Consider the following 25560-nt stretch of genomic DNA (forward strand, 5'->3'; position numbering starts at 1 on the left):
GTTTCTGGATATACAGGAAGAAAATAGGAGGCAAAAACTGATTTCTGGAGGTGCTTGTCTGAAAATGAGATGTTTTAGTGGAAAGTTGTTYGCTCCCCTTGGTTTCTCTGTCACTTGGATCCTGAGCTCCTGCTAGGGGAGGATGAAAACTCCCTCAGACTAGGAGGGCAGTGCAAGTACATAGTCTGATTTTCTTGCATCACTGGTGGGGCCTAATGAGGAAGATGGAACAAAAGCTGGGATAAGCACAGGTTTAATAGGAGACTGCATGAAAAAAAGGTCTGTATGGCAGGAGCCAGTAGAGAGAAACCAGCAAGTAAAGTTGTTGCCATGAAATAGAGCTGTTAAACTGCTGATAAAGATACAGAGCAGYAGGAATGTTCCCACCTAGGACAGACAAGAGCTTATAGTGAGGTGCCCTAGCCACAGATGATGATCATGCCTTTTATTTTCCCATACGTTTGTCGTCATAATTGGAAGTCAATAGCATTATTTTTCTCAGTGCAGACATACTTAATAAGGATACAAATTTGTTGTCATTTCATTAGGAAAAAACAACAACAAAAAGAGACTCTCAAGCAGAAGCAAGGCTGCACTATCTTGGATTCTTTCCCTAGCTGTACTGCTTGCGAATGGTGGGAGAATGGCYACGTCACGATGCCTCCCTGCCTCTGTTCCCTGTAATATGCAGACAGCCTGTTGCCTGCTTCATGGCAAACATCTCCCTTACAAACTGCAGAGCTCTGTCAGGGGACCTATATTAGTTTTAACCAAGCCAGTTTAGTTGTGGACAAGAAACAAGCCAGATGAGTCCATGGAAAGCTCAAGCTGCTGCTCCTAGACCACTTGCTGTACCTGAATTATGACTTGCTTACATCCATCAAAGCACCACTCTGTCCCACCACAATCAGCAGCAGAGACATGTTGAATAGCTACAGTGAAACTTGGACTGCTGGGGATTCCCAAGTCCTCTAGATCACAGCCAGTACACATTAGGAAAGGAAGATCACTGTGGGTGAGGTACTAGCGTTATCTCAGGGAGAAGCTGGAAATAAGCRAGTTTGCTGTCACAAGTTCAGAGACTTGTCCGGAGTGTTAGCTGAAGAATGATTAAAAAAAATCTCCTTGTGGCATGTATCTTAGAAAGATGGAAAACCATCTGATAACCTCTGGTTTAGAAGGGCTTATCTTAAGCAGTAATTAAGCTGTAAATGGTAAATATCGTTTGCTGTAACTTCTATTTCCTGCTTCTAAGTAACAAAACTTCTTTTTCTTTCCTTTCGGGAAATTGTACATTCTCCCCAGTACTTCAAACTATTGGAAAGCATGATACAAAATATCAGTGGCAGTTCTGGCACCACATCTTTATTTAAAAAGGGGAATAAGGGATCAGTCTGGATATCAGGCAGGTACGACTGCAGAAAATCTTAGCGGCAGAGTTCTGGAAGAAGTTGACAGGTCTGCTCTGCCACCAAGGATGCTATCACACAGCCGGGGCTGTGCATCACYGTTCAGCAAGAGTACTCCAACCTGAAGTACTTCAAGGACATGCTTAATTTTAAGAGTGAAGTCAATAGAATTAAACTGTAGGCTATTGTACAGGAGTGGATTGGAAAAACCTCACAAAATGATTATTGAACATCTGGCAGTGGAACAAATTATACTATGATTTAAYTGTTTAGGGGCAGTTGCTTTTAAATGTTGAAAACATTGCAGAACTGCAGCATAAAAATAAGATAGATGGTTCTGTGTATAATTAAAGCAGTAATAAGTCCCTTCATCTTCATGCAGTCCCCGTCATATAATTTAAGATTTTTGTTGTATATTTTTAGTCTTGAAGTTTGTGAAAATYTGTTGCAGTCTGTATTTTGAAATTTGTAGTAAAAGGTTACATTTTCAGATATTAAACTTTTTCCAAAATATTAAAWGAGAAAAAACTAATTTTCCATGCAAAAGCAGCGCCATTTTATGTACACATGGCTTATCTTGAGAAACATYAACTTCCACAGGAGGAGGCCCTCCAGCCCGCCACACCTATGCTTTTGCTGCTAACTAGAGTGCAATTCACCACAGGCACCTTCTGCCTGCTCTAGGAGGAAGCCACAAGAGAAAAAGAAAAGGAGGTTGAGGCATGGTAGAGATGCTTAGCAGTCCTGGCAAGAGCTATGCACTTGCAAACTGCAAAAGCCACAGTAGTTCACACACAAATGGCACATCAAATGCTTTTCTGGACTGGCCTTTTCTRTTCAGAGACCTGCAATAAGCTTGGAATAAAAGGATTCTTATCTAAAAGAGTTTAAGTAAGAGCCTTAATGCTTTGTAATTTTGTTTTATTGTGCTGTTAATAGCATCTTCTTTGCAGCACAGCTCTACCYATGTAAGTGGAGGGGAATGGTTTAGGCTTTAAAAGACACTACTCTAGCTCTTTTTTTGAGCACATTTTAGTAGTTCTTTTCCCCTCGTTGTAATCCAAAGGACTATAATTTAGCATTTCAGTTGATACCAAGGACTAGAAGAGGCCTCCACAACTGAAAAYACAGCTTCTTATAGCTCAAATTAGAGTTTAATAAAGAATTCACATTAATAGGACCCACAGATTAACTGAACCAGTAGATAGTACATACACTGCACTACCAAGGAAACCCTTTTCCCCCACAGTTCTTGTTGTTCACACAGYTGTACCAGTACCTCTCATGAATTTTCAATAAATCCATATTACCTGCCTTACATATCTGTCAACACTGTTTAACAACAGCTAATATTCATTTTATTTCAAAAACTCAAAGGCATATGAGATATCCCCACACAGGGCACTCCCCTGATACAAGACARCCATAGAAGTACTTCTCATTTCCACAAAATAGTATTAACTGCAACTCCCAGCACCAATCCTATGGCTTTCCATGCCCCTAGAAACACCCTAAGTTCCCTTCCCATCTTTGCCTGGGCTTACCTAGTTTCATGCCTTCTGCAGCTTTGCCCCAGCTCCTAGGTCATGACATAGTTCTACTTTTCCCTCTGAAAGCAGAGGAATAGCCACCATTCTGCTCTCTTATTTACTCCCAGGYGGTATAGGAGACCATCTTCAAATGACTCTGGGGATTATGGGAAGAGGCATTTCTCAGCCTCTCCCTAGCTCCCTCTTCATGCTTGTGTAGGCATAACCAGTAGCAACTGTTCATGCTGCCCCTCATTATGGTAATTTTGATTTCTGCCGTTCCTCCACCTGCAACAGGGCAGTTTGTCAGGCATAATTTTCTTGCAGCATAGAARCTTTCTGTTGTGAAGCTTGTGAAATCTGGTAGTCAGGGAAACACGCTAGGTTGCCTGGTGTGCTCAAATTACTTATACTTACCCTCTGGCCCTTGGCATTGTATCTTCCAGTTTGTACCCTAATTCTGGCTGGGCTCCCACATGCTCTTTCTGGGAAGATGCAATCAGAAGTTTGCCTGCCAGCTGGGTCTCCCACATGAAACTTACCAGATTCCACGTTCAGCTTCAGTTCCTCCAACAATGTCCAGGATAGACTTTCTTGTAAAAGCAATAGATAAATGCTTCTCTCACATAGCTTAAGAGATACGTGATGACTGCAGTGTTCAAGTAACACACAGAAGATGGTGCTCAAGAGAGGCCATAGACTTGACCTAACATCTACCTCTGTGCCCACCGAGTGACCTCAACAATAGTAAGCCAGGAGAGCTCCCTTTGAAGTGTGTTTTTCCTCTAGGAGGAGAACTGCCTCCCCCAACCCCCACCATCACCACCAACAACAAAACTATTCCTCTCATACTATTTCAAAGTCTCTGCAAAGCCAGGAACCAAGAGGTTATATTCTTGGGAAGACTAGCTGCACAGATACTAGCATACAGGAAACAGCGTATTGGAGAAAGGAGTTTATCCTGTGTAAAAGTGAGAGAATAGAAYAGAGAGGAGAGGAAAGGAAAGGCAAAAAAGCTAATTTGAATCTCCCTTCACTGTGTTGTCCTAGGGATAACATTGCCCTTTCCTGTTCAGCAGCTGAAAACAAAGCCTTTCCATATTTACTTGTATAATCCAAAAATACCCTAATTCTGTGGACAGCAAGAGCAAACACAGGCTCCCGGGGACTTTCTTTCCTTGCCTGTTGCTGCTCATGGTGCTTCTGGCTGGCTGACACTGCCCAAGGTGAGACAAGCCAAGCCAGCAGCCTCGTCTTCTGATTTCCCTCAGGCTCACTGGGCATGTTGCCTTCATAGTCTGCCCCACAGCTGCTCCAGGGAAGCAAAATTTTAGCTCCCCAGTGATCTCTTGGAGGCAGCCCTGCTTGGAGGACATGCTAGCTCATGGTGCCATATGGCTTGTATGGCTCAGCCGGGTGTTTGCAATGGACCCTGAGGCTTATCAGGCTGAACTGACASGTTGGTTCTGTGGCATATGAGAGCCTCTCTCCACCACTTCTCCTTCTATCCCCAAAGAGGGATATAGTAAGAGTATTAAGTCACCATTCATTCACTACTCCATAGAAGATCCAGAAAGCCASCAATCCATGGATCTGCCATCTTCTGCTGCTGTGAATATTCACAGTGCCTGTTGTTGAAATTTCTCCTGATACAGTGAAGCTCTTAACTTGTCAGTTGCTTGTTTTTAACCATGTCTTATTCTGTAACCTTTTCCCACATCTCAATTTCTGAGTAATCCTGGAGTTACCTGCCCGTGGGATAAATTCAGCTATGACTATCAGTGGAATAAGCTCCTCTTCAAAGCTGAGCAAAGAATTAGAATTAAGCATATGTACTYATGGTTTAGAATAATCCCAGATTCTACCAGGTTTTGGGTATATTTTATTGGCAAGATATAAGAAATTCTTTGTTTATTTGAGAGTATTTATCTCATGTCATGTTGGCAGGGCTCTAAGGACTTTCAGTTTACATTTGCTTCTGATGTTAGTAGTTTATGTTTGCTGGTTATATTCACTATGAGATCTTTTTGCACAGTTGATATAATTGAACAACATAATTCCAGTTGCAATTTGCTTACCAAGTTTATAATTTATATGCTGTAAGTATTCAAATATCTAACTGCTAATCACAAAGCTAAGTGGTTTAATGCCCTAACTGTGATGCAGTCACAAGGTATCAACAGATCCAGATTTCCTCTTTCCTTCTCTTCAAGTATGTGCTTCCAGATGCAAATTCTTCCATATTTTTMAACACGTAGCTAAGCTAATTTCTTAAGGGGAAATCCTTTACCTTGACTAATATATTTTTAATTCTCTTCTACTTAACGCTTTAAAGTGCAACTAGAGTTGGAGAATGGCATTTTCTCTACCTTTGGTGTAATGTGGACAAAATACTTGTGGTGTAAAAGGAAGTTACCTTGACTAGAGAAAAAATGTTTCTATTTTATATTTTCTGATGTGTCTCAATTCTTGTTTTTAAAAATGCCAACAACTTCCCAAATATTAGCTAATCAGAACTCATAAAGAAAATATATTAGCTTCCATAAGCAGGAAAGTGGCCTAAACACAAAACTGGAAGCCAAGGATCCCAAACTGTAATCCCAGTTTCATTATTAATACTCTAGCTGGACATGAACATTTAACTTTTTTACTTGCTTTATTATGTTTTGAATGGGACTAGATATTACTTCAGTCACTGTTATGTTCAAAGAATTAATTAGCTAATTATGCACCTCACTCTAATGATGTAAAACACTTAAAAGCTTCACTAGAAGGATTTTAAGTTGTATCTTAAGAATTATTGCTCATTCCAACCTTTTTGAATTGTGAGGAATAAAGGTAAAGCAAGAAGGGAAGACTTTCATTTTCATTTTCATAATAAATACAGACATTGATTTCCATTTGGCAAGATCTAGCATCCTGACAGAAAAACATAAACACCCAGTTTCTGATCTTTCCTCAATCCATATTTAATCTCAGAGAGTGCTGCAGTATAATTTTGTAGAGAACAGTTTCAGGAAGCATTGGGTAATACTCTGGTTTTCCTTCTTTTTTGAATGAATTGTAAATGAGAAAAAAGGTAGGTAAAAGTGGGGAGAGACTTCAGGTTATTCCACATGGAAGACAGCAAAGCCACAGAGCAAAAGACAGCCCATCTGGAAAAGCAGTGGGCAGGCTGACGTAACATCCTTTAGGCTCATTGACTCACTATAGATAACAGTCTTGGGGGTTAGGTTTGGCTCAGTTGGTTAGAGCATGGTACTAATAATGCCAAGCATGCGGATTCAATCCCCATACCRGCCACTTGCTTGAGGGTTRGACTGGACGATCTCCAGAGGTCCCTTCCAACCTTACCAATTCTATGATTCTGTGATTCAGAGATGTAGTATGATGGCCAGGTCTGTACAGCATACTCAGGCCATGTGCCCATTTTATGCATGTGCACTGCATTTATGGAAAGACCGCTGTGATGGCTAACAAACCTGAGGCCCTGGGAGTGAGTGACAAATGTGTACYAGTTGAGTAGTGGGATTTGCTCCCTGAGCTGGTGATGCAGCCAGCTGGCACTGGGACAAAGTACATAACGCAGGCTGAGCTCCTGCTTCTCTGCGTTCAGACCACCTATTGCTGTGCCATGGTCTTCACAGCCCAGCTGCTTGCACCCTGTCCTRCTCAAAATGTTCTCCAGGGCAGCCATTTCACAGAACTGGGTTACCCAGTAGTATTACAGTTTAGCACCTTCCTTGGCCGTGTTGTATTTAAATTAAAAACAAAAAATCCACCCAAAGACAATTCAAAATGACAAGGTATTGAAATGCATACTTAGATAATTGAAGCTCCTGACCAATAGCTTGCATGTTATAGAGGACAKAAACAGTTTCTTCTGCTCTTCACCAGTGCTATGTATTTCAGCAGGTTGGTTTTGGCAAGGGCAAGGCTCCTCTGAGCTGCAGCTTTCAGCTGTCTGTGAAAAAGAGATGTTACCTGTGAGAAATGATCAGTCTTGTCCAACATGATAAATTCAGGAAGAATCAGTGTGGGGCTTTTTCCCCCCAGCTTTAAGTTTCATACCTCAATGAGATCCTTCGACTGAATTGTTTCATGATGTTTTAAGGGTGTTTGCAAGCTTCCTAAGGTTAGTTCACATGRAGCCGAGAGCTGCAGCAGCAGGCCAACAACAGCAGGCTTTGCCCTTTCTGCATGGTCCAAATATGCTCTCAAATAACAGTTTGCAATTGAGGAAARATTAATATGAAGCTGTAGTACCTCATTAGCACTCCTCTTTTTTGTGTATGCCCCTTCTAGAGCGATATTTGTGAATTGACAACAGACTGTTTTCATAGCGACGTGTCAGAGACATGCAGCTTTGCAGGGCCACTAATACTTTTACTAATTCTCGTTAGAATTTTCTCTTTTCATTCTCCTGTGAAGTAAATATTCTCCCCATTTTGGAGAGAGAGCCAGGAGACAGCAGAAAGGCAGCCTGGTGTTTCCACAGACAGGCAGTGATCCCATGTAAGCCCTCTGCAGTGCATAAATGGTTACTGTTGCATGGGGTCAGGGGGAAAGGGGCAGAAATCTGAAGAGGCTTTTTCTGTCCTGGTTTTCAAGTACACATAGTGATGTAATTGCAATAGTTAGTAATGTGGTCAAGTTAGATGCGGCTGTGCCTCCATTTTTGCCTGTCTCTCTTTTGTGAAAGGGGAATGCCAGGGTTAAGTTGCCTTCTAGGAAGACAAGATTGACTCTGTGGCCAACGAGSTCTCTCTCTGTAAGGCACACAGAGTAGTCTGTAACAGCAAATGTATTTTTATCTTTTGAGAATATAATGCAGAGTTGCTAAAGGTGCTAGGACCTTTCGAGGCTACAGCTTAATTCCTATTGATCCCGGACTTGACTTCCCATATATTCTGGGTTGCTACAGTCATTTTCATCCAAGAATGTATAATTTTCTCCATGCTCCTAGGACTAAGCAAAGTAGGAGACCTTGTGCCAGAGCTGCACCCTCGCAGAGTATGTCATTCAACAGTGGGAGGTGGACTGCTCTTGCGATCTTGAGACTACAGATTTAGCATTCGGTGTCCACAAAGGCCTCAGCATGTCCTGCAGTCTGTGCATGCCTCTTGGACAGTGTTTCAAGGTTTTCAGCACTGCAGTGAGAGCCGGAGCAGTTGCTATGAAAAGTGTATCTAAAAGAAGGAATCTGTCAGAAAGCCACAGCTTTCACTGGATGTTTTATTGCTGCTCTCTCCATAGGGACATTTGTATCAGCTTTCACCGTGCTGTGCGGCGCCCGGACCGACCTCCCTGACAGGCACATGTGTTGTGTCTTCTGGCTGAACATCGCTGCTGCTCTCATTCAGATCCTTACAGCAATTGTGATGGTTGGCTGGATTATGAGTATATTTTGGGGGATGGACATGGTCATTCTTGCAAGTAAGTACAATGCGCTCCCCCTCCCTCTCCTGACTTCTCCCCCTTTGACCATGCTGCTGGGACTCTGCTTATGCTYGTACAAGACATCGCACTGCTCCTGGAGGCAACGCAAGCCACAGGCTAGGCACTGCAAGTCCCTGAGAAACGCAGAGGAGTTGCAAGCAGAGGATTTTCAGGCAGCAGAGTTGCTGGAARGTGCTGCATGTACCAGGCTGCCCTGTGACACACTGGGGAGAATTCCCATTCCACTGCTCGGGTTAGGAACTTCATTTCCCCTTTCGTAAATTAAAAGATCAAGGAAAGGTGAGCCCTCCTCCCCCAGTTTACCGGGATGGTGAGCGCTGTTATCCGCAGCCCCCTTCCTCCCTGGTCATGTGAGCGTGGGTCTGAACAGCACCCCATCTCCCTCGTGACTCCCGCTGCACCTTCCCAGTCGGCGCACTCCCGTTAGGCCTTCCCACTCTGCCCCCGTGTACTCCAGCTAGCTACCTGCAGGAAAGCTCCTGCATTCTCATTTCTGCCGAGGATCCATTCGTCCACAAGCTTTTCTTCATGTTTCATCAAATTCTTAGACTAAGCAGGACAGTTCTGTTTGTCTGAAAGTGCTCCCTGGAGCGCTGTCCTCTGTCCTTTATGAGGAGACTGAAACACTAATCTAATAGAAGAGAGGAATTTTTCTTTAAACATACCCAATCCAGGTCACCCAGTTAGTTAACTTTGTATTATCTCTGTATTGCCAATCTAAAATTCAAGACTGGTAACTTTATCTGCTAAAGACTTACTAGTTCAAGATGAAGCTTTGAGAAAAGTTGAAACACCTCTCCTGAAGCAGTTATTCTGAAAAGCATCTTTTCAACTAGTTAACACTTAATTCTGCCTTCCTAAGTTTCCCTCTAAAGGTTTCAGCTAAAGACAAAGTTATTGTAGTTCTTGGTTTACTCTGAGATGCAGCAAAGTGGTGTTCATGTTTTGATTCTGTTAATTGCAATGACAAACAAAGTTATTACCATCTGTGCCTTGATTTCAGTAAGCTTCCAAATTGCCTGAATTTCTATGGATCCAGCAGCTTCTTTTTCCCTGCATCATGCAGCAGAGGATAAAGGCGATAKGTTCCTCTCACCTCCCAGGCCAGAAGCAGCCACTTGAGGTGCTGAACATACCACAGAGGTTCCCCCCCAGCAAAAGCTGTGAGAGGCGGGTGGGATTTGCCCCAGCAAGCAGATCTGAAACGTTCCAGACCAATGGGGGAAGCAGGTCCCAAAGTGAGGGCTTCTCCTGAGTAGTGTCTTACTGGTAGCTCCTGCCTTTTTGTTTGAAGGGGCTCCACTTAGTCATCTCTGTTGGTGACAGCTGTGGCTGCATGACAAAGCAGGAGAGAGGCACTCAGGAAATTGCCAGACACCCACCTAAAGATTAAATGGGTGAAATTGGAAAAAACAGCAGGAAAGCAGTGCACATTTTCTGCTACCCAACCCACTGGTTAAAACCATTCACCAAACCACCTGCTCCRTTTTGAGCCAGCCTCAGTGTCCAGGCAGAGCTGAGAGCTATCCTCAGGAACAGCAAGCAAGGGAGATCGAAAGCCTGCCTGTGAGCAAGACAAGGCTCTCATCAGGACGCAGGCAGCACCACGCTTCATTTTTTCCTAAAAAACAGCTACCACATTTCATCTCAGATGTACCCACTCTTTAAGGGTAGCCCAAGTTATTGCTGAGTATAAATTGTAAATCTCTGTATATTTGTGACTTGTCTTTGAGAGCTTACCCAATTTGTCTGTAATCTCGTAATTATGTGTTCATACCCATGAACATGTGCACACTGCTCCTATCATCTGGCTAAAAGGGCTGGTTCTCAGCAGAGTCTCACTAATTTCCCAGTTTGGCTGCTAGGGAACAAGGTGCAGCCAGGTGGCATCTGTCAGAAGCTGCTCCCATCGCCTGGCTCCATCCCACCACTGGKTTTCGTCTGAGTGAGTAACACTAAGGCTGCGACGTCCCAGGCTACAGCAACAGGGATTCACCCAGGCCCCTCTGCTATGACTAGAGTAGAGTGGAGCCAGCATAAYGTGTTATGTTAACCAGTTATATAGAGTACAACAAAGTGCAGCTTTTGGTGTTTTCTTGCTGCCTCATTGAAGCCATGCAAATGGCTGGTTTTTAATTTTACTTACAGTGCAGAAAAAAATGATGGATAAAACCAGCTTTTAGTTCATGGAGAACAGAAGAAAAACTCATTTTTCAAACAAAAGAAATCCTACAAGTGATCAATTGCTCCCAGCTGGTTCAAACACACTGCCAGACCTGAAATGAAACGTTTTGTTTTCATGTTTTGTTTGCATGTTTAAAAAAGAATAACTGAGTCATTTAAAAATGAAACAATGTTTCAAATACCAGAAATGAGACATTTCATTCAAAAGCACAGCCATGAGATGTTTTGCTTCGGTTTGGGTTTGTTTGCATACCAACAGAAACAAGTTGGTGCAGCGGACAGAAACCCTCAACACTTCAGCGAACGGGAACCTGTGTTTGAGAGTGGAGGCAACAGATAAGAAATACCGAACCACTGCCCATCCATCCCTGAGGGTGTGCCATGCACATAGATGGCATAGTGTGGGTGGGCAAAAGGCAGCACAGGGGACATGATGACTAAAGATAGCAGCGGCCAGCAATGAGGAGAAGGCCAGGAAGCCAGCTAGCACCAKCAGCCAGGGCTGGGCTGCTTCTCAAGACTATTGTGGCTGAGGTGAGGGGCCCACTGGCCTAGGGTAGAGCGATTTGCTGACACATGTGCCTGTATATTAGTCCATAGAGATCTGGGTAGGAGTTAGAGAGGCTTGTTGCAATTTTTCACTTCCCTTGCTCCCTACCCTTCAGCTTTTAAAAGGGGAGCTCTGCAGGAGCTTGTTTCGCGAAGAGAGCTTAGAGGATCGTGTTACACTGCCTGTCTTTAATGAGAGGAAACATTAGAAGAATTACAGGCCAACCAGCTATACTTCAATTCCTAGAAAAAGAAATCAAACAAATGACTTGCACACATTTAGAAAATACAAAGAAACAAAGTAACAGTCAACCTGAATTTGTAAAAACCAAGCTCTGTAAAACTGGTCTAATTCCCTTCTATAACAGAGAAATTAATTTTATAAATAGAGGAGACTCATTAGAAATACATCTCAACTTTCAGACTGTGACATTGTCTTACAGAACATTTCTGTAAGCTAGCCAGGGAGTTTTCTGGATGAAAACTCATTTGAGAATTGTTCTCTGAATACAATTTCCATAATTCCTTMTCAAATATAGAAGATATAAAGAGAGATATTTAAAAGTTCCCTCCTGAATCTAGTTCTGTTCAGTATCTTCATTCAYGGCTTGGATGATGGACGAGAGAACATACTTAGCAAACCTGCAGACACCAGACAGCTGGAAGGATGCAGGTACAGTGAGAACAGGACTGGAATTCAAACAAGATCCYGATGAACTGAAGAAATAGTCTGAAAAAAAATAAAGTGCTGTTCAATTGGGACAGGTCCAAGATATTAAAGAAGGATTAATCAACTGCATAAATACAGGCGAGGGAACAACTTGTTTTTCAGAGAAGGATCTGGGGGCTATAGTGAATCACAAGCTGAACATGAGTGTACAAGAGCATGTTGTTGTGGAAAGAAAAACACCACACGGGGAGGTAAAAGCAGGAGCAGAGCCTGTAAAATATAAATTAATCCTTTTCATCCTACTCAACACTTGTAAGGCTGTAGCTAGATTTCTGTGTCCAGTTTTGGAGCCTGTATTTCATGTGGACAACTTGGAGAGAGTCCAGCAGACCACGAGAAAGGCGACAAGAAGGTTTAAAGGGCTAGTGAACRTGGCAGAGGGTAGCAGTTCAGCCTCAGAAAGAAAGACATAAATTGCAGCAAGAAAGGTCCGTGTAGAAATTAGGACATGTTTTCTGCCAGTAAGATCAAAGTGCTGAAGAGCTGTCTTGGTGGGATGTGGCCTCTCCATCACTGGAGGACCTCACAAACAGGTGGACTAACATCTGTCAGGAGGGGCAAGGGAAAAGGGGATGGACTGGCTGACCATAGGGGRTCCCTGCCAGCCCTGTCTTCCTGTAAGATGTCCTTTAGCAAGAGGTATCCCAGAAGGCAGATTAGCTGAATGTAGTTTTACTGTCACACTTAATTACCTTCGGCAGTTCAATCACATGGGACATTTTCACAGTGTCTCTGCTAATTTAAATGAATTGCTAGCTGGTTCCATTAGACACCAAGCAGATACCATCTTTAGCCAGCCATATGGCTTTCAAAACTGTCCTTTGTTTTACCTCTAGTCTAAAAGCAAAGGTAGATTAAAAGGAAGTACTTTATTCTTTTGCAAAAGGGAATCTGGACTCTCTTTCTGCCCTAYGTCCCTCAGTCCCGCTGCTGGCTCTGAAATACCAGCAGCTTTGCTAGCTGCTGTGCAGTGTTGGTGCACTGTGGTCCCTGTGAATCACTTACTACACTGGTGAGGAAGCAACACGGAGCTGAGGTGAAGCAGAGCTAACTGAGTGTGCTGATAGCTAGCCAAGACAAACTGGAAAATGAAACTCTAAAGCTTTTCAGATAAATTTCCCTCTGGTAAAGGCATATCCTGTCCCCAACCCCCACAGTGCACATCTTTGCCACCTATGGAGGTGTCATAGAGGACAAAAGTAAGGGAATATTTGCTGAGGAGTTGTTTTGCCTCCAGTGAACGTAGTCAAAAAATCAAGTGTGCTTTTGGAAGGTAGCCCCAGCTCAGGCTGTGGCCTCTGTGCGTGTGGCTGTGGGCAAGCGAAAGCACTAGGACTGGCACGCTCCCGGAGCCAAGACCTGTGCAACAAACTGCAGCTGCGTCTCTGTAGGGTAGACTTGAGAGATTCAAGAGAAACCTATTCTTTTTTTTTAATCCAAATAGAGCTGTCCTCTAACTATGCCAACGGAAAATAAATGAAATAACTTTCTGCAGTCTCCTGCCAAATGCTGCAGTGGGACCAGGGTCTTAAAACATTTTCCAGTTGTTAATTACAGACAGGGTTTGCAGCATGCAGTGAGCCTGAGGCACACAGCAGTTGGGCGTTATCTTGGGGGGGGGTGCAAGCAAGCTTGGCAACAAACCAGCAAGAAGTAGTCAGATATTTAGTTTTCTTAGCTCTTGGTCTGTCACAGTGTACCACCCATCATCTTGTATACCATAATGTCTTGTTTGCTCCCTTCCTTTGGCAAAGGCTCCCTTACTTAAATCAAACCCGTGAAATAGCCATGTCACCAAAGAAAGTGTTTGTCAGAGCATCTCTTGGGCTCCRAGGTGTTAGTCCAGGTTTGGCTCAGGTCCAGCCACCTGAAAAGCAGATGAGGATTCCCCCATCCTCTCTAAACAAGAGCCCTGAATGAATGAAACCATCCACTTCAAATGTAAGGGTTTTAAATAAATAAAGCATTGTCAATGTTTAGCTCTGGTGTGAATGTTTAATTGTAGAGCAGATGTTCTCTGTTTACTCTGCAGCCTCAATTTATTCATTCTTTTCTAGTTCTTTATGTGTTTCAGATATATTGTCTACAGTTACATTTCTCCCTCTCTCTTTCTTTCATGTTCCTTTGCCTCCTTTTGTTCACCATCAAAGTTTCACAAGGTAAGTTTTTTTCTGTTTCTCCTAATCCTCCTCCTAACATCCAGTGGCTGAGTTCTGGCAGGCGTACACAGGCCAGTGCCCACAGAAACCCCGTGCACTGCTCCGGGGTGAGGAGTTGAGGTTCAATTTGGGAGGCATCACCCCTCTCAGTCCAAGTCCAGCTGTGTGCATATACGTGTGCGTGTCTGTGTGTGTCTGCGTCTGTACCGTGGCTGTCTCAGCAGGCCTGAGGGAGAACGAAGGGTCCTGCCGTGTTATGAATGCAGTCCCCATGTGGACCAGCATCTTCCAGCAGCAGGAGAGCCTTGGTGGGGTTCACTTTCCATTTGCCTAAGATTTCCTCCAGATGCAAACCTGTAATGATTCACATAACAAATGCAAATTTAAACCAGCTTACTTAAATTGCTGACTTTGTGCACAGATACTCAGATTGATTTAATCTTGATTCTAGAGCTGTCTGTTTTACAAAACTTTACTTCAGTGTATTGCCGTGCAGACATACTGGTAGAAATGTGCTTTATACCAGAATAGCTATTCCAATATGAGAAATACAGTAACTATTTTCATATAGAGTCTATTTAATAAAATAAATGTCTTAAGTATTCTAATAAGTTTAGTGGAGAGCAGGTCATCTTTTCGCTTACTTTGATCTTGTAAAGAGATACAAGCTTAACTACTGTAATTGGCTTTCAGCCAGTTTCAACATCAATATGCCCGTCTTTGAAAGAATCTCTATTATATTTTAATTAAGGGATGACTACACAAGCAAGCTGTGATAAGCATAACTTAACCTGCTGATGTTAGCTGAGAATTTACAGCATGCCTCCACCTCTCTAGTCCAGGTTTATTTTTGCCCCATTCTCTTTCCCTGAGCAAGTTAAACTGATGCAGTAGGTAAGCCCATAACCATTAGGCCTTTCCTACTAGCTGATCTTGCCTACTAGTTAACTAGCTAATGTAGTGCAGAGTAATGTGTGCTGGTAAGTGTCACTAATCCTGTCCTTTGTTCCTTGTGCTCATTTAACAGCAGCAGCAGATCCCGACTGCCAAGGTTGGATGCATGTGTGGATTTTTCCAGAGTACAGGGAAATTCATTTGCCAGGGCTAATTCTTAGTTCAGCAGAAAGTCCCTCGAAGATAGAGGTTGTGGCTTTTTGTGTTCAGCTTTCTCGAGAGACTTACAAAAATCTTGCATGAGAGTTGGAAAGAAATTTAAAAACATCAGTGGAAAGGTGTTTGAAGATTTAAGTATTGTTCTGAGATGTGGACACTTCAGTAGTATTTGAAATTCAAAATATAAAACTGACAGTCCACATATGTAATTCAAATTACATATGAAAAAAAAAGCCTGGATTTTTGAAACATTTCTAGTTGAAAGAGCTTCACTATTACAGGCAGTACAGGTAAGGACAGATTTTGTGATTTTTATTTTTAAGAGATCTTTTGTGTTGGTGTTGTTGTAATAACAATCCCAACTTCTCCTACAAAGAAAACAGGAAAAACTTCTGCTGAGGTCATTGTGACCACCAGGGAGAGAGTTACAAAGTTGTGTTTCTCATTATGCTGTCTGYGCAGGAGCGCTGCTCTCCCACCACCCTCGCCTGCCTGGCCCTGCTGGAGGCGGCCAGGGGGAGAGTCCAGCCCCACTGCACTTGCAGCCTCTCTTCAGCCACTGCATGCAGGAAAGCAAATCAAGCAGGGTGCTCCTCCCAGGCGCTGCGAGGAGGAGTGGGAGGTTTCAGCCCATGCGGTGCCTGTATGGCTGAGGCTGATCCGCGCAGCTCGGCTCCAGCGTTCCCAGAGCCATGCTTGGGCAAATGCAAAAAAAAATAGCCCCAAGGGCTTTGCTGATCCAATGATGATGTGCGTTAACCCCTGCTGCTCCCCCATGGGGGAAGAGGCGAGGGAATGAGCAAGAAGTGGCAAGAAACTCAGTTCCTCACTCTGCTGGTGCACAAAGCTGAGTGGCTTCATGGGGCAGTTTATACCCCTGCTAAAAAGCTCCACGCTGCCCTGCTGTTCTGCTGGAGCCACTCTTGTGCCCTGACGTTCTGCTTCAATGCTGGAGCAAAGCAAAGGTGTACTGAGACACTGAGAACATGAGTTTGGAAAGGGCTCCGTGGAGGCATCCTGAGGTCTGTGGCCCAACGGATGGGTTAGCTTGTGATTAAAGGTCGCACCCTCTTCTCCAAGTGACATTTGTTCACCCACACAAATAGCTGTGTGAGTTAGTTACTTCCAGAGAGTCTGGTTAGAAAAAGGCAGGTGGGAACCCGAAGGTGGGTTCCTTCAGCCTTCTCCAGCGGGCAGGCTTCTGGTGGCACGGGAGCCAAATGCAGAACTGCGAGTACAAATGTGAGCATCTGGGGTGGCATGGCCACYGAGCCTGTAAAATCCCCAGCAGTCACTGAAGCACCTGAAGAGCAGCGTGTGAAGGCAAGTGTGCACGTGCGCGCGCGCGCRCRCRCACACACACACACACACACAGACTTCTGAGTGGAAAAACCTGCTCTGATGCAGAATAGTTCAGGCAGAAAATGTTGGATTTCCTTGAATTTTCAAGATATTGGGGTGCACTGCAATTTGCAGTCCCAGGTACCTCCAGCATCTCTCTAACCACTCAGCTGACCAGGTGCTACCATCCTCGCTGGGGGTCTCTGGGGTTGCACATGCCCCTTGTCAGGGTAGGAGGCTCACTACTCAGTGAGCCTGGCCGCAGCTGGGCATGGGGCATCGGCACTAACCATGTTCCCTTGCCCTCCTCCTCACAGGCTACAAGGAGCAGGGGATACCTCAGCAGCTGTAGTGGCTGGGACAAGTATGTTCAGAGACACGCAACAAGAGATTTCCTTTGGCAGCTGTGGGCCACGGACCTTTTCATTATCATTTTTCTTTTTTCTTCCTTTTCTTCCTTTTTTTGTTGTTTTTGGTTTTTGGTTTTTTTTAAACCTGGTTCATCTGCCCATCCAGCGGAGCGGAGATGCAGAGCAGCTGATGGAGACTTGCACTGACCTGACTTGGAGGCGGCTATGAGGCGCACGCATGCAGCGGGTTAGGACTGGCCAAGGGCAGCGCATGGCAGGCAGCCAAGGCAGAGACGGGCACCGGCAAAGGAAATCCCTCTGCTGAAGAGGGTGCCTGGGCAGGCAGCCACCCTGGGAGAGCTGCTGGTGGGAGATGCAGCTCTCTCCATCCTCCCAGCRGGAAGCAGCTGAAGACATTTTTCTTCCTTTTAAGCTTGCCATTAAAGGAAACCAGCTGTGAACAYCAAATGCCAAGGAGCTATTAATAGATGTATGTACAGTATGTAAAAGCAAATGAGTGGTACTTTTTTTTCCTCAAGAGTCTGTTCTTGAYTGCTTTGCAGTAGCAGAGGGACTCAGCTCAACCCCTTCTGCCACGCGTGTATTTATGATGCTCAACGAAGCTCTGTCATTGCAGATGTCCTGAGAAATTTGCTTGCTGTAAGTCATATTTTACTGCTAACGTGACTTGGGCTGTCCCCTGCTCTTCAAATTGCTGGAGCCATGACAAGACCGGACCTATTGCCAGACCCTGAGAAACTGCTTGAGCAAAAGTCTGCTCCTCCACCATATGTTGCRTATTCTATGTTTAGGATGGCAGGTGACGCTGTGCACTGTCAAAAGTTTCTCATGTAAAAAGATTCTAGGGGGACTTTAAAAAAAAAGATTTCTCCCTTTCCYCTGCAAGAGACTTGCTGGCAGTGTCACTGTGTTTTGGAAGCGGAGCCCGTTGCGGTGGTGTCTGCTGGCCACGTCTACATGAGCATCCCCTCTCTGCATCCCAGCGGTAAGTGCCTGCGACGCCAGGGCCGCGGCTCAGTGTTCAGYGGTCATCTGGGGAGCGCTCACAGACAGGAGGTGCCCAGCCGAGCGAGGCACAGGAACAAGCCATGGTTTTCCGTGGCTTGAGGCAGGGAGGCTGGCTGAAGCCAGCRCCGCAGCAGCCCTGGTGCCAGCATGCTGCTCCTATGGCCTCTCAACCAGCTGTTTGGAAGAGCTTCACTCCARCCTGCTCTGCATGGGTGGGTGGGACCTGCTGGCAGGACTCAGGTGCTTTTCCACTCTGTAAAGGTGGTGTGAAGGGCCATTCGGAAAGGACAGGACCAGGCTGCTGCTGATCTTGCCCAGAGGAGGCTCCTCCCGGGAAAAGGGGAGGAGCCTCCCCTTCCCTGAGAGCCTTTGCCTTCTCTGAAAGTCATCTAAGCATGACAGAAGTGAGATGCTTTTACAACCCATCGTTTCTTTAGTGAGACAACTCATGGGCAAGGGTAGGGGGCAAAATCACACTAACATGTAAGGTCCCTGCCTCCCTCAGCACAGCTGTTTGTTTTTGACACATATTTGGGATTTCCTTGCAGAGCAGATCCAGTCAAGAAAAGTAACTGCTGCAGGAAAGAGAGCTGAGAAGCAAAACAGCAGCAAGTGTCCCTGAGCCCATGCATCTCCTCCTCTGAGCACATGCACTACACAAAGGACAGCAATGTTGGCCAGGTTTGGAAAGACCCAGCACTCTGTTTCCTCTGCACTGCTTATTTAGCTCTCAGAGATGTGGCAGGCAGCTCGCACAGAGAGAAGCTGCCTTCCCTGGGTGGAGCAGAGCCCCTCGCCAGGCAGGATGCAGGGCAGCCATTGCCATGGAGAAGAAGTCGGGTAGGAAGGTGACTTTATTGGTTACATCACTAGGAAATATGCCTTTGCCTTACTGTAACCCCAGRTGTTCTCCTGACAACTGAAGATCAACCACTTTTAATGTAGGGCCCTTCCTTCTCAAAAATTTCCTATCTCCCCAACCTCTCCACTCCCCTATAAATTCACAACTCCTAGGAGTGTTTCRCTAATTCACATAGTTTTCATTCATCTGGACTTAGAAATCAACCAAAACAGCCCAGTTGCCTATGCAGCAGAAAACAGACACCAAGATCTCATTGTACATTTCTCAACTCATGAAGTACTTCTTCAGAGCTGATGGTAAAGTATAATTCATGGTCCTAATTCTGCCCTTGATAACTTGTGGTAGGACAGGACTTGTCAAAACATATGAGTTTACCCAGCAAGGACGTCAGAGTTGATGAAAAATGTTTTCTTTTTTTCTCTAACTTTCAAAGACTGAGTGCATTGAAAAGGTTTGGGCTGCCTGAACGGGAAAGAGGGGGCAGTGCATTGAAAGCTGCCTCTGTCAACCTGGGGGCTGATAGCTCATGTGCTTCATCTCATCTCTGCATCTTTAATAAGGAAAGCCAAAGGGACCATATATAAGGACACAAATTTGTGATGCAGACAACTCACTGTATGTATTTATACRTTTGTGGAGCCTTGACTTCAGCTAGGCCAGTATATTTAGCACACATTCCTCCATGCACATGCAGATACTACCTGATGCTTCAGSATTGCATCTCTGATCCAACTTGCTCAACCAAATGCATGTAGAAATGCTCCTCTGAACACATGTCCTCTGGTGCCTATGGAACAAGGTCCACAACATGGAGCAGACACTAAAGTTTTGCATTGTTAGCTTTAGAGGAAGATTGATGAAAAACACCAACTTTTTGAGAGACATAAATCAGACAACACAGGCATTAGTAAARTGGGTTTCTTTGAAAGACAGGTGCTGGGTGATGCTTCTTGTTAATCTGATGCCAGAAGTGCTTAAAAGAGAAGCCAGTCATAATATCATGGCAAGATGTGAAGCAGGACAGAGACATGGCTACCTTGCTTTACCAAACAGRTACTTGCAGCACAGCAGCACTTTATAAAATCACCACCCAATTAATCAGTGGTGAATTGCACTAGACATGATGATACCCAAGAGCCATCTGACACCTGCATTAAAGCCAAGGGATGAGCTCATCAAAATTGCTGTTGCCACAGTGATTACCCAGAGGAATTCAGATCAGGATGTTGTTCAACAAATTCAGATCTTTTTGATCATTTCCACAAAGCAGAACAGTTAACAGGGTGGCTGCTTGGTGACCAGGGTAGTAACACCACAGCAATCAGCTCTGCAGCATTACAGGACTGTATAGACACTACAGAATTAAGCTTCAGTGTTTACTGTGAGATAGATAAGGTCTACTCTCTCATTTTCCATGTGAAAAAATGAGAGATAAGTAGTATCCTAACCAGGCTGTGGCAAATCAGTAATAGAACTGGAAGAGACCCCCATGGCCTGCTACTGTGGTCAGTGGGAGCTCTCTTTTCTRACATTTATAAATATTTGTTAAGTAACTTAAGCAAGTCGCTAACCCATTTGTAGCAAGGGTGATGACCAGATCAGGGATCAGCGCTCCTACATGCCCAGCAGGATGGCAAGGGCTGGTGCAGACCCCTAACTCTGCCTCAGCACCACGTTAGTTGTGCTGTAGGACAGTGCTCAGGACAGAGGTATGGGGACCTCTGCAGCCCAGGCTGGCAGATTTTTGCAAACAGGTTTTACTAGACCAGCTAATAGAAATCAAAGACTTTGGATGCAATAATCCTTCTCAAGGTTTGAAGTGAGAGCTGCAAACATCTAGGCAAATGCAACTTAAGAACAACTGCTTGTTTTGGAGCCTGTGAAGACGGATTTGCTTTTAGACATATAGCTGACAGACAGGGCAGGAAGTCTTAGGTTTGGAAGGGTTGAATAGGCTGATCTGTCACAGGACATTAAATTGCCAAAATTCATATCTCCTTGGTGTCAAGTGTCAGATGCTGGATCTCTCCTGCAGATGCCCTGGCCCAGCTGGGGAGCTTTTCTGACAGGACAGAGACTCAAAGGCCTTGAAAAGGCTCCTGGGAACAAAAAGAGGTGGAAGATTTAGCACCTTGTCAACATTGCTAAGGTTTTGCTGTCTTCCTTTTGACTGACATCTGGTGCTATCTGTCTATACGCTCTAGTGAGGACAGGAAAATTGGATTAGTCAGGGGAGAGTTCCTATGGAAATGCTGAACTTTAAAGGGCAGTCTTGGATGTCTACAGACCACAGTTTTAATTATGACTAYGTTGACTGCATTTGTTGCATTAGTGAGTTTGGTGCAAGCAACAATATGCACCGTGCAGAAGAGGGGCAGGATATGTAATGTACTTTTATGTTAGGTTCTATAAAACTTCTTACTTTATTTTTTACCTTTCTATCAAATTGGTGAGGCAGAAAAAGCAGCCAACTTACCAGTCTGGAAGTGCTAAAATCTTTCAAATGGACACCCAGAACAAAAGGCCATATTTCTGCCTGCCAYTGAGATTTGCTTAATCGATTTTAATTAGCAACAGATAGATTCCCTCTTGGTGCTTTAGGACAGGAGCAACTTTATAGATTGGCTATTCTTCTGGCTAGCAGAGAACAAGCAACGAATTGCACTTTCCTCAAAGCTGCCTCACTGCAGTAATAATAATGATAAAACTCTCTGCTTTTTCCAGTAGTCCCGATGAAAGCCAGTGGGTGTGTGGTCTGGGGAGGCAGTACGCACTGGGGGAAGGAGACAAGGGCTCGGAGCCAGCAGAGCCCAAGCTCTGGCACCTACTCATTACCTGTCCTGGGGCAAATCTGTGGGTCCCCCCTTCACTCTCCTGGTGCCCTTCCAAGCTCTTCTCCTCCACACGCAGGCACAAACAGGAGCACAGGCTCAGACAAGGGACATGGCCTGAGCCAACCCACTGGCACGCTGCCAGCCGCCCCACTTTGCATGGCTAAGCGACTCGGCGACCTCTCCCAACCATGGTCATGGCATGTTATTTGTGTTAACCAGGTAGGGTCAGGCACTGGCTGGGGCATGCAGTTTGCAGCTCTCTGGGCTGCTATGCTGCAGAGATGCTTCCCTGGCTGGCATGAGCCAGGGGCTGAGCTGCAGGCAGTGCGACAGAGCCCAAGGGGAAAGTGAGATTTCAGGTATTGGTGGTCAGAAGTGGGAGTCTGTTCAGTCCTGGCTTTGCCATGCACCCCTCAAATTGCTGTTCGCCAAACTGATATCCGTAAGCCTTGGTTATGGATGTGTCTGAGGCAAATGAGMCCCAGGAAGAGGGGAGGCATGTACTGGATTATGAAATTCCCATCTGCGTGGGGGCGAGGGCTCAGACGCTCCTGCTGCCAGTGCAGGTAGAAACCTTTCTCCAGTTTAAACACCTCCACCATACTCTGCTCGGTGCGTGGTACCTGCAAGGCACTCAGCTGCCCATTCCGGAGCAGCAGCAGGGAGATATTCYCACGGCACCACTATGCCTGCAAGGGGACGTTTTTCCTCCTCTTGCAGGGCATCCAGGCTCCACTGGGCTGTGAGCGCTCGGAACAGCGTGGGGGGCTCCCCAGGGAAAGGCCGCCTGGCTGCGGACAGGAAGCCAGCACCAGGTTACAGCCAGAGCTGCACACTGGGCCAACAATTTGTGCACCGAGAAGAACCACRCAGCAAAAGCACATGCAAAAGTGCTAATCTGGAGCTCTCTCCAACCAGCAATACCTTTTTTCTTTTTTCTTTCTTTCTTTTCTTTTAGGGCCAAATTAATCACCCAGTGCTTTTATGACTCTTTCTGAAGAGCAGCAGAGGGAGGCCACCTCCTCCAGGATGCCGGCAACCAGCACAAGCTTGGTAACTCGCCTGCTATTTGTGGGAGTAGATCTGCTTCGTCCCGTTAACTCCTACCATGCTGCATTACATAGGCTCTGCAAAATGTCCAACCTCTCACCAGCTAAATTTAAGATTGCAGTTAGCTAATGCTTTCAGTGCTTCCACCAACATCCCCTCCCTCACTAAATATTTCCTACGTTCGCATTTTCAGTACAGCAAATACCAAAAGACTGTAACTATGTTCTTTGTTGATCCCTGCATAAATCCAGCTCTTGATCTAATGTGCATGGCACAAGGCTATTTCAATATCATTATTCACTGTATAAATATAGATATTTTAGATGCCATCTTTACAGCTAAAGAGTGAGAGTAGGCAATGAAGAATAAATGCAACTGCTTTACCACCATCAGCCAGCAACAAAGTATTTTCTGTTGCTCTATCCTCATTATGAAAATCAGGTTTCTCAAAAAGGGCTTAAACGAAATAGTTCCTTGGTACTTGAACCTATTCAGGCTGAAAGGCTGATTTACAATTTGTCAGAAAGAACTTCCAGATAGGAACAAAAACAAATGTGTTTTTGAAAATTGTGGCAAATCAAAAATAGCTTCATTCTGGGTCAGTCAAACCATTTCAGTGTAGCACTTATTAAAATTTTTCTGAATCTGTTGGTGTTGCCCAATGTGTATTTATCATGGAAAAGGTGCTATGAAAAACAGCCCCTGCCCTCCCAGTCCTTTGTCTATCTGACAGCACTTGTTGTGGTAGTTGAGCACACTGTGTGTGGAGACTTCATTTCCAGCTTGCCAATCCCAGCTCCAGAAATGCTGCCTTGCCTCGGAGGCGCTGGAGCAGCCTGGCCGGTCAGCAATGCTTTTTGTCTGCAATAGTTCTGGCTCACAGACACGTAGGAGCGAGTGGTAGATGTGCAGGATACCTCCATCTGTCCTGCAGCATCTACTTCCTCAGAARCAAAACTGCATGTTCTTTCATGTGATCATCGACTGTCGCAAATTTTCTTCAAGATCGTTCAGTTCTTCTGGAAAACGCCCTTTGACATGGTCTCTGCCCGATGCACAAGGCATTGTGCAGCTCTGCAGGAACTGAAGCTGAAGCATCACAGTCCAATTATTCATCAGTGGCTGTTTTATTCCATCCTGTCATTGCCTCCTAGATGTTTCGAGGTGATATATATGTGCATATGAGTTCATATATATGCATACATTTGAGCCATCAGCATACACCATGTCGCTCCGCAGAGTGCCACGGTAGCAGCAGAGGGACAAGGCACAGGACTTTGTCCCACAAGTACATGCTTTTACTATTTGACCCAAATTGTATCCTCTACAAGACAACACCAAGAGCTGTAAACTCAGTGAGATTTGACATTCCTTCCGGTCAAAAGCACTGGCTTCTCCTTCTCACTTGCTGACCACTGCATGATAGTATACCCTTGTATTTCTCCAGCTGAGTTTACTCCATGAGCACACACACACACACCATGCACTTTCGGGCACTCCTGTAAATTATTTTCTGAACTGGAACTCAGCATTTCCAGCCCTCCGCTTCCTCCTCGTTCCACACATGCTACCCACATGTGCACCCCTGCAAGCAGGGAGAGGGTCAAAGTCCTGACCGCTACTTGGAGTTCTGTTTTCACAAAGTTTGGTTGTGCTGTGGTTGTATTGGTTTTTCCAGCCCAATGAATCGGGGGCTCAGTGCACACATGCCTGTGTGCTGCCTCCTCCCCACAAGGAAATGATGCTGCTTGCACTGTGATGGTTGGCCTTCATTTGATTTCTATGCTAGAGTCCAAACTGAGCACAGAGTGGCACACTTACAGAGGAATATTTGTATGCCAGTTATATCGCAGAGTATTTGATTGTGAATTGCTGTGTTTTGATACTGTGGAATTTTTCTTTTCTTTTCTTTTTTTTTTAAGTTAAATATATTCTCTTGCTGTACATCTGGAATGAAGTGAAGAGTCTCTTTCCATAGCCTAGAGAAACCTTCTCAGCACTGGGTTGCAACGAGTGTTCCTTCTTCCTGCCCACTAGCTGGGTGATGGGAGCAACCAGTAAACACCATCCCACACTCACATCATCTGTGGAAAGGAGGCAGGAGACAGGGCACTGGTTTCTGAAGGAATTAAAGAGCTTGAGCTTTATGGGGGAGTGGAGGAGCAGATGAGGAGTTTCACTTTGGTGCAATCTCATCCACACCTACAAAACAGGGATGTTTTGTAGAGGATTGAGGGGGGTGAAAAGCTGCCTTGGCTGTTCCTCTGCACACGGACCAGCCAAGGTTTTCCTCCTGGGTATTCTTCGAGCGTTGAACACTAGGCATATCCCTCCTGCTCTCTTTGAGAGAGCAGCCCACACACTAATGCATTAATCTCATCTGCAGGAGCCTGTCTGTCAGCAAGGCAGTTGCTTAGCAAACACCACCAGTCAGAGGCAGCTTGGGCACAGGGAGAACGTGCTGTGGTTTAATGGTAGAGGTGGTCCACCTCAAACAAAAGGCCGTCCGCAGGCTCTGTTGGAGCAGTGGGCAGTGCTCGGGAGGTTCCAAACGTCCAGGCACAGGTGGTTTCTTGGCTGCCAAGCCTCAAGACTCAGTTTGGATGTCTCCTCTTTATGGAAGGCTCCTTGCAAACGTGAGTTTACACAAGCAGCTTGTGTAATGCTTAGAGCAAAAGAGTCCTCTCTCCCAATCCAATGTCCTTCCATAAAAGCAGGAATTATGGCAGTCACTTTGTTTCTACCCATGGGACGTTTACAGAAGATTGGCACTGGCTGCCCCTTGCAAGTGCCTGTGGTTTGCTGAGAAGCGATGAGCCTCCTGTGCAATTAAAAATGCAAATATTCGGAGAGGTGGAATATTGCCATGATCAATTCCTGGCTGCAAGGGCAAAAACCTGAGTATCTTCCTCTGTACTACACTGTGGGTGCTGAGGCTGTGAAGCCCCTTGCATGCCTTGA

At 45.1% G+C, this 25560-nt stretch overlaps 1 protein-coding gene across 4 annotated transcripts in view; it reads left to right on the plus strand.

The window, feature by feature from the left end:
- Positions 1 to 24552, plus strand: part of STUM (stum, mechanosensory transduction mediator homolog) — a 49243-nt gene extending 24691 nt beyond the window's left edge. The window contains exons 2-5 of one of the 4 annotated variants that reach the window (XM_085325798.1): positions 8195 to 8388; positions 16797 to 17830; positions 18402 to 18534; positions 22508 to 24552. In XM_085325798.1, coding sequence (XP_085181924.1) covers positions 8195 to 8388; positions 16797 to 16826 — 224 coding nt within the window. In that variant the 3' untranslated portion in view covers positions 16827 to 17830; positions 18402 to 18534; positions 22508 to 24552. Of the gene's footprint in view, positions 1 to 8194; positions 8389 to 16791; positions 17831 to 18401; positions 18535 to 22507 lie in introns of all 4 variants that reach the window. The other 3 variants (XM_085325797.1, XM_085325800.1, XM_085325799.1) reach the window with 3 other exon arrangements.
- Positions 24553 to 25560: the final 1008 nt, after the last annotated feature.

The sequence above is a fragment of the Rhea americana genome, unplaced genomic scaffold (assembly GCF_003343005.1).
Source record: "Rhea americana isolate MKP2758 unplaced genomic scaffold, rheAme1 scaffold_123, whole genome shotgun sequence".
Lineage (NCBI taxonomy): Eukaryota > Metazoa > Chordata > Aves > Rheiformes > Rheidae > Rhea > Rhea americana.